Consider the following 9,497-nt stretch of genomic DNA (forward strand, 5'->3'; position numbering starts at 1 on the left):
CTAGGGGGATGTCCTGCTGGGGGGTCTGATCGCCGCCGGCTTGCTGCGCTTTGCGGGGGGGACTCTTCAAAGCCCCCCTCCGCAGCGTTCTCTGCGCTCCGTCCCTCTCCCTCCCCCTGTGAGCTGCGCAGGACGGATATCCGTCCTGCGCATTGAAGGATAGGCTTCAGCCTATCATAGGCTAGCGATCCCCGGCCAATCAGAGGCCGGGGATCGCCGATCTGCCTTACGGCGCTGCTGCGCAGCAGCGCCGTATGATGTAAACAGCGGGGATTTCTTCCCCGCGTGTTTACATTTTGCCAGCGAGCCGCGATCGAGCGGCCGTTTCCATGGAGACCTGCAGACGACCAGTTTACGCCAATCGGCGTTAGCTGGTCGTCAAGAGGTTAAAAGCTTGAGAAACTTTATTAGCAGTAAACACATCCAGCAAGTGGTAAAACAAACAGCTTAAATTGCTGGCCTCTGGCGCACCTGGTAAACGCCGTCTGCACGCTCACCTCTTTTATTATGGGGATCCGCGTGACGTCTTCGTCTTCATCATCCCTGGAAGATAAAGTTTAATAAAGTGAGTTTCTGGTCACTCTGCACTGTGGAAATCACTTGGCGCTGCTCGCACTGCCCGGGCACACTGCCAGCCCCTTGCTGTGTCCACCCCGGGTAAATGACAGGTGGCAGACTGGCCCTGCGTAGCCTTGACTCCAGTGCCAAGGTAATAATCTGGCTTGGCTGGTGCTGCCAATCAAGCAGCTGCTTCACAAGTTTGTGGATGTCAGTCAGAAGTCCGTGGGTTGCCAAGGTGGCGAGATTAGCGAATGATCAGTGCCACTTTAAAGGGAACTTGAACTGAGTAAAATTATTTAAAATAAACACATTACGGTTGATTCACTATAACAAATAGCGTGCCTTATCAGAGTTAACACGCCTTATCAGAGTTAACACGCCTTATCAGAGTTAGCATAGTGAGCGCTACGAACTTATGCCTGCTAATTGTCAATGACGAGAGTTCCACTCGTCCTGCCCTGAGCCCCTGCCGGTCCAATCACTTTAAAGGATATTATCCCCGCACTTTGATTGGCCCAATAGGCTGCCGGTCAAGTTTTCTGGCAAGCGACAGGCAGCCTATTGGGCCAATCAAAGTGTGTCTCTGTCACGTCAGCCAGGAAGTGAACTCTTTCACCTGGAAATGAATAAATACAATGTATTTATTCATGAAAGCGCTGGGGAAATCGATGTACAAAGCATTTTTTCAAGCAGATTGCGATTTCTCTATACCTTCCATTGAGGCAAATCGCCCCCAAAAATGTTACAGGCAGCGCTTTGGTGAGCGGATCGGAATCGAACCGCTCACATGTGGGAATCATTGCACAAGCGCTTTCAGGGCAAAATTAGCAAATCGTCAGCGCTTAAAAAATGCAAACATGCCCTAGGTGTGACCAAGTCCTAACAGCTCACTGCAGAGCCATACAGCTTAGCACTCAAATCAATTCTCCTCCCCTTTTCTGCCCACCAACAGAGCTTTCTGTTGGTGGGCTTTGATCACTGCTGCAGGCTTTGTATTTTTTTTTTAATTTTAAATAATGCCTCCCCGAGGCATCAGCCTATGAGAGGGGATGGCCTAGTGAGCCGCTCCAGGGGACAGCCAAGTGACAGGACTGTCCCCAGTACAGCACTGCGGTAGATCGCAATGAAAACAAACGGCCATTTCTTTTCTTATACAGTCTGCTAGCGGAGATCGCCGCTGGCAGACTGCTGACGGAGCTCCTCTCTGTCACTCAAGCGGGGATGAGCGCCCAGATGCGCGCGCTATCCTCACTAATCTCCTCCCCCAGAACTTGACGGCTTTCGTTGTTAGGCAGTCCTGGGGGAGCATTCTGCGGCCGCCGATTGGCTTTAGGCGGTCGTAGAGTGGTTAAAGAACAACTGAAGCAAGAGGGATATGGAGGCTGCCATATTTATTTCCATCTAAGCAATACCAGTTTCCTGGCTCTCCTGCTGATCCTCTGCCGCTAATACTTTTAGCCATAGCCTCTGAACAAGCATGGAGCAGATCAGGTGTTTCTGACATTGTCAGATCTGATAAGATTAGCTGCATGCTTGTTTCTGGTGTTATTTAGTCACTACTGTAGCGAAATAGATCAGCAGGGCGGCCAGGCAACTGGTATTGTTTCAAAGGAAATAAATATGGCAGCCTCCGTATACCTCTCACTTCAGTTCCCCTTTAAAGCAAACCTGAAGGAAAGTAAACTTATGGTGAAATGAATTGCATGCGTAGTACTGCTAAGAGATAGAACATTAGTAGCAAAGAACAGTCTCATATTGAAAACAAAAACATAGAGCCATAGAAACAACTGTGCCAAGGATGCAAGTTATAGACCAAACATGATTCAAAAAGACATCCATCTTGCAAATAATCAAATGTGAGCTAAAAAGATAACATAATTTATTAAAAGGGACTCATCCCCGGTTACTATCAATATTTATTAAAATTAATATTAATTTTATTTTTGATCAGTTTAAATCATTCATTAATCCCCTCCTACGCGGCCTCGGATAACTTACTATTACATTACAGCACGTCATTGGGTGCAAGAGACTTGTGATGTCAGGGGGCGTGGCCATGCCCATCCGGGCAATTAACCGTGCCGTTTACCGGCGATTCTCTTGGTGGCAGTGCAGGGCTTCCTGTCTTCCCTGATCCATCTCCAAGGAAGCAGTTAGGAATGCGAAACGCAGGAGATACACGTGGCAGTCAAACTTCAGGGTACTTTTGCTCGGTGACCCACCTGATAAACCCATTCTTTCCTTAGGCCTCATTCACTCGTAGGCCTTATTTCCACTAGCGCGCTTCTGTCAACTTTTCAGCAACATGTATCAATCTGTAACATTGATGTATCAATCTGTAACATTAGGGCGCTTCTGTCCGCTTTTCAGCAACATGTATCAATCTGTAACATTAGAGCGCTTCTGTTCGTTTTTCAGCAACATGTATCAATCTGTAACATTGATGTATCAATCTGTAACATTAGGGCGCTTCTGTCCGCTTTTCAGCAACATGTATCAATCTGTAACATTAGAGCGCTTCTGTTCGTTTTTCAGCAACATGTATCAATCTGTAACATTGATGTATCAATCTGTAACATTAGGGCGCTTCTGTCCGCTTTTCAGCAACATGTATCAATCTGTAACATTAGGGCGCTTCTGTCCGCTTTTCAGCAACATGTATCAATCTGTAACATTAGAGCGCTTCTGTTCGTTTTTCAGCAACATGTATCAATCTGTAACATTAAGGCACTTCTGTCCACTTTTCAGCAACATGTATCAATCTGTAACATTAAGGCACTTCTGTCCACTTTTCAGCAACATGTATCAATCTGTAACATTAAGGCACTTCTGTCCACTTTTCAGCAACATGTATCAATCTGTAACTTTAGGGCGGTTCTGTCCGCTTTTTATAAGCACAACAATGTTACAGATTGATAAATGTTGCTGAAAAGCGGACAGAAGCGCACTAGTGTGAACGAGGCCTTACAGGTCTGCCTAACCATGCAGTGTACATTGTATTATTTTGCTTCCTGGGGCGCCGGGTTAGAGTTGGTCATTTCATTCATTGTGTATGTGTGGTACGGACTACTGATTTGATCACTGAGCAGTTGTGATTTCAATATTTCCTTTACTGGAACTATTACAATATAGAATTATGAGTTTAGGTTTCTTAATGCTTCGCTCTCTAAGAAGTGAGTAGGAGATTTTGAACCCAAGCTTTGTCTCAGGTTCACTTTTTAAAAAAAAACTTCAATTGTTAAAAAAGAGCTTCTTTGAGCTCTTCGACCCAACTGAATACAGTCCTGTTTTCAGAAGCACTTTAACAGCCAAGAAACAGTAAGAGAGACAGCTTGAGATAAGGTTTTACTGCAGGAGAGTTCAAAGGGTCATTATTTCTGCTTTGTTTTATAGCTTAAAAGACAGAGTGTGGTTTTAAAACTGCAATTTTGACACAGAGGGCCATATGCAATTACCCTTTTTCTCCAGGATTTTCTCCTTGGTGATATATTCACCACCTCTCGTAAAATACTTTTTAAGCCACCAGCATGCAAGAAAATACTCAAAATAAATTTGATAGGACTTTTCCACCCACTTTTGGGTACTTTTTCAATTGTAAAATCCTGAAAATTGAGTGAAGAGAGAAGATGAAAATGATCTCCAGGGAGATAACTCAGGTGAAACAATGAATTGCATATGGGCCAGAATGATGCAATGTAATCACTAAGCTATATAACTGAAAATAAAAATAGGAGACTCTTCTTTGCTACTAATGTTCTATACATTATCCGTACTACACATACAATTCATTATAGTTTTTTTCACTTCAAGTTTGCTTCAACCTCCTTAAAGCCTGAATGCGGCGGCTCCCCCAGGACCGCGTAACGCCAATTGGCATCAAGGATATCGGTTGAAAAGGGCGACTGAGCTGCCTGTATGAAAAGGGCGCCGCCATAGACATCAGTGTTATTTCTGGAAATATGGGCTACAAGGTGTAGAAAAGGGCGCCCGAGTTTTGATATAGGCTACAAGCGGGCTCCCCTTTGTAGCCCATAGTTTTTCGGCTACAGTAAGGTGCCCCTTTGTAGCCTATGTTTTTATATGGGCTACAAGTGCTGGAAGCCGAATTATTTCATTCCCCCACTATCCATGGCGGCCTGGAGGGGGAATAGTAATTAACACATCCCGGAGTTTTTTTGTAGCCAAAGTTTTTATATGGGCTACACCAGGCGCCTTTTTTGTAGCCGAAGTTGGTATATATGGGCTCCACCAGGCGCCCTTTTTTACCGGCGCCCTTTTCATATAGACCCGGCGTCAAGTCCTAGTGCCGCTAGGAGACTGTTAGACGGCAAGACTGCAGTCTATTCACATTGTACAGCGCTTCAATCTATGTCAGCACAGTACTGGGGACAGCCGTGTCACTCGGCTGTCCCCTTGGGAGGCATAGAAGGGGTAAACATTGCTCTTTTTCACGTCGGGATTCCTTTAAGGCTCGAACACACATTCAATCAATGTCGCCCGACGTGATCTGTTTAATACTGGGGCTGGGGCGCAGGTTACGCGGTGGGTGGGGTAAGTGTGGAAAACAATGCTCTCTGCTGTCGCTCGGCCGAAGTGATCTGCCAGGACGGATCGCTGGAAGAGAGGAGGAGTCAGGGGCACACACACCGGATTCTCGGCAGAGGCAGTCGTTATGAGGAGCCTCGGCCAAGTTTCATCTACTTTCATACCTCCCAACTTTTTGAGATGAGAAAGAGGGACACTTAGGCTAGTCACACACCAGGACGTTGCGTTTAGGGGACATTATAGGGCACATAACGTGCCCCTAACGCAACGCCTGGTGCTTTCTGGTGTGGACGTCGGAGTGAGCCGCGTTGTGCAGCTCACTCTGGTGTCCGTGATGCGTACTCTTGGACGCATGCGGCATCACGTGGTCCCGCCTGGCCAATCGCCGCTCCAGGAAGTAAACACTGCACGTCACTGAGTGCAGTGAATATTAATTAGCCATGTGCCCGGCCGCTCTCCCCTCCTCCCCAACACTACTGAGCATGTGCAAAGAGTGTAACGCGGCTTAGCCGCCTAGAACGCACAGCATGCAGCACTTTGCTGCGTTACAATGTAACGCAACGTGGGCAGTGTGAACAGCCCACTTGTGTTACATTGCTGTGCGTTGGGGGAGCGTTACAGGCTGCACTAACGTGCGCCTGTAACGTCCCTGTGTGCAAGAAGCCTTAAGCCATGCCCCGGCCACACCCCTAGTCATACATACCATAAATATTTCATAAGAAAAATATGTTGTTTTATAACTCACACCACGCTGGTCCTTTCTATCCTGATTCATTTTGCTTCATTGTAACATTTGAAAATTAGAAATATATCAATGTAAAGGATGGGAATAAAGTTTAGAGTCAAACACATTTTTAAGCAGAGAAATAAATAACTTAAAAAAAAAAAAAAAAAAAAAAAAAAAATAAAAAATATATATATATATATATATATATATATATATATATATATATATATATATATATATATATATATACACACACACACACACACACACACACACACACACACACACACACACACACACACACACACACACACACACACACACACACACACACACACACACACACACACACACACACACACACACACACATAGAAAGAGGGTCAAATTCCTGAAAGAGGGACAAATGAGGAGGAAAGAGGGGCAGAGGGACAGGGCTCCCAAGCTATATAAATACTAAAATAAGTAAATAAATAAATAAGAGGGACTGTCTCTCCAAAAGATCTATATATTTTGTGTGCAGAGCTGCACTCACTCTGCACTGAAGCCAGGGGATCAACATGATAACAGATGCCAAATTTCAAGTTTTTACAAAAAAATCTGATTGCAAAAATGCAGCAGCCAAAACAACCCATCAGACAGATCCCTGATTATTCCCCCTCCAGGCCGACATGGATAGTGGGGGAATGAAATAATTCGGCTTCCAGCGATTGCTGGAGGCCGAATTATTGTGTTTTTTAAGCAACTTCGGCTCCGTCTTCTGACGGAGCCGACCTTCCTCACTGAGCGCCGCTATAGACTGATTCCCATTAGCGGCGCTGGCTGCGCCCAAATCTAGCAGCGCTGAAAAGCACTGCTCCGCTGATTATCCCTCCAGCAAGCTCCCTGCAGGGAATGTGAACGGGGCTGACCTCTGGGGGGCGCCTCACCTGCCCTCGTCCAGCTGGGTGACGAACACATTGCGCTTTCTGATGTCCAGGTTCAGATCGTACTTGGGGGTCTCCCCGGGGGGCGGCAGTGGCTCCGGGTCCGCCATGGTGGAGGGGAAACCGAGCAGAAGCTCTCCAGCTGTCCTCCTGCACTGAGCTGCCGTGCCGCACTGCCGCGCGCTCCGGGTCAGCGTTCTGTTTCCATAGCAACCCCCCGCCAATCATAGAGCGCGGCGCCAGGCAACTGCTGCTGACCAGTCCCCGCCCACCGGCTGCATGAGAAATGCTCAGGTCAGTATACTCAGTATGCGGTGTCAGTAGGTAGTGTGTGCAGATGACCAGGTGTGATCATCAGTCAGTGTGGGGTGCAGCAGCCTCTGACTCAGCGATGGAATTGTTTACTTCACTTTGAAAAACTTTTACTAAAGTTTGATGAAACTTTTTTCCCCATGCTAAAAATGTTCCATTACATTTATGAGGCGCACCCAAATTTCCCTTCCCCTCTTAGAAAATCAATGGAACCCTATGGCAGTGCCAACATTTTCCTCACTAGGGGTGAGATTTGGGGTGTAGACATCAGGGAGGGGGGTTGTGCAGGGATGGGGTGGGGGGACTTTTAGGCCTTTTTCACAGAGGGACGTTGCATTTTGATGCAATGTTAAACAAACACAGACAAACAAACACAGAACACTAATATCGAGCTTTTCTCCTGGCGGACTCAAAGCGCCAGAGCTGCAGCCACTAGGACGCGCTGTATAGGCAGTAGCAGTGTTAGGGAGACTGGCCCAAGGTCTCCTACTGAATAGGTGTTAGCTTGCTGAACAGGCAGAGCCCTGTCGCAACGCAAATTACAACGCTATGCCCCCAAAAAGTCGCAAAGCAATAACATGTCTGTGCGACATTCACAGTGCACACGTTGCATTTGTGTGTAATGTGTAGCGTTATTAGAAAGTACTGCATGCTGTGCGTTATACACAATATTAAAGGGATAATGTAGGGGGGTCGGGGGAAAATGAGCTGAACTTACCTGGGGCTTCTAATGGTCCCCCGCAGACATCCTGTGCCCGCGCAGCCGCTCACCGATGCTCCGGCCCCGCCTCCGGTTCACTTCTGGAATTTCTGACTTTAAAGTCAGAAAACCACTGCGCCTGCGTTGCCGTGTCCTCGATCCCGCTGATGTCATCAAGAGCGCACAGCGCAGGCCCAGTATGGTCTGTGTCTGCGCAGTACACTCCTGGTGACATCAGCGGGAGCGAGGACACGGCAACGCTGGCGCAGTGGTTTCCCGACTTTAAAGTCGGAAATTCCAGAAGTGAACCGGAGGCGGGGCCGGAGCATCGGTGAGCGGCTGCGTGAGCACAGGATGTCTGCGGGGGACCATTAGAAGCCCCAGGTAAGTTCAGCTCATTTTCCCCCGACCCCCCTACAGTATCCCTTTAACTGCGTTGGACTGTTTTCAGATGCTCAGTAATGACTTGGAAGCATACTTTTCATTGCCTGTATTCTCTACTGTATGCAACAATAACGGGGCATTAAGACTTTTTAGGGACGTCGCATCAAAACGCAACGTCCTATTGTGAAAGAGGCCTTAGTGTTAGGCACCTGGAAGAGGTTTTTTTTGTGAGGGGGGCGGGTTAGGCGTCAGGAAGGGGATTTGTACAGGGTTAGGTTTTAGGGGGGGAGGGGGTTAGTGCTTTGCACCAGGAAGGGTGTTTGTGTGCGTGGCCAGTCAGGGTTAGGTGTCAGGAAGGGGGTTCGTGTGGGTAGCCCTGTAGGCCCAGGCTGTGTTGGATGATAACAGTTGCAGGGCAGACACACACTGGGGTCACAGTTAGAAGCAGCGGGTCCCCTGTAGGCCCAGGCTGTGTTGGATGATAGCAGTTGCAGTGCAGACACACACTTGGGTCACAGTTAGAAACAGCGGGTCCCCTGTAGGCCCAGGCTGTGTTTGGTAACACTTGCAGGGCAGACACACACTGGGGTCACAGTTAGAAGCAGCGGGTCCCCTGTAGGCCCAGGCTGTGTTTGGTAACAGTTGCAGGGCAGACATACACTGGGGTCACAGTAAGAAGCAGCAGGTCCCCTGTAGGCCCAGGCTGTGTTTGGTAACAGTTGCAGGGCAGACATACACTGGGGTCACAGTTAGAAGCAGCGGGTCCCCTGTAGGCCCAGGCTGTGTTTTATGATAACAGTTGCAGAGCAGACACACACTGGGGTCACAGTAAGAAGCAGCAGGTCCCCTGTAGGCCCAGGCTGTGTTTGATAACAGTTGCAGGGCAGACACACACTGGGGTCACAGTAAGAAGCAGCGGGTCCCCTGTAGGCCCAGGCTGTGTTTGATAACAGTTGCAGGGCAGACATACACTGGGGTCACAGTAAGAAGCAGCGGGTTCCCTGTAGGCCCAGGCTGTGTTTGATAACAGTTGCAGGGCAGACACACACTGGGGTCACAGTAAGAAGCAGCGGGTCCCCTGTAGACCCAGGCTGTGTTTGGTAACAGTTGCAGGGCAGACATACACTGGGGTCACAGTAAGAAGCAGCGGGTTCCCTGTAGGCCCAGGCTGTGTTTGGTAACAGTTGCAGGGCAGACACACACTGAGGTCACAGTAAGAAGCAGCGGGTCCCCTGTAGGCCCAGGCTGTGTTTGGTAACAGTTGCAGGGCAGACATACACTGGGGTCACAGTAAGAAGCAGCAGGTTCCCTGTAGGCCCAGGCTGTGTTTGATAACAGTTGCA

General features: G+C 48.2%; 1 protein-coding gene across 1 annotated transcript in view; it reads right to left on the minus strand.

Annotated features, from left to right (window-relative positions):
* The window catches only part of CCDC197 (coiled-coil domain containing 197), a 34,381-nt gene extending 27,460 nt beyond the window's left edge, over nt 1-6,921 (minus strand). Inside the window, exons 1-2 of the mRNA XM_068254654.1 lie at nt 6,762-6,921; nt 498-543 (exon numbers count right to left, since the gene is read on the minus strand). Of these exons, the coding sequence (XP_068110755.1) occupies nt 498-543; nt 6,762-6,868 (153 nt within the window). The 5' untranslated portion in view covers nt 6,869-6,921. The remainder of the gene's footprint in view (nt 1-497; nt 544-6,761) is intronic.
* Between the last annotated feature and the right edge of the window lie 2,576 nt (nt 6,922-9,497).

This window comes from Hyperolius riggenbachi, chromosome 9, assembly GCF_040937935.1.
Source record: "Hyperolius riggenbachi isolate aHypRig1 chromosome 9, aHypRig1.pri, whole genome shotgun sequence".
Classification (NCBI taxonomy): domain Eukaryota; kingdom Metazoa; phylum Chordata; class Amphibia; order Anura; family Hyperoliidae; genus Hyperolius; species Hyperolius riggenbachi.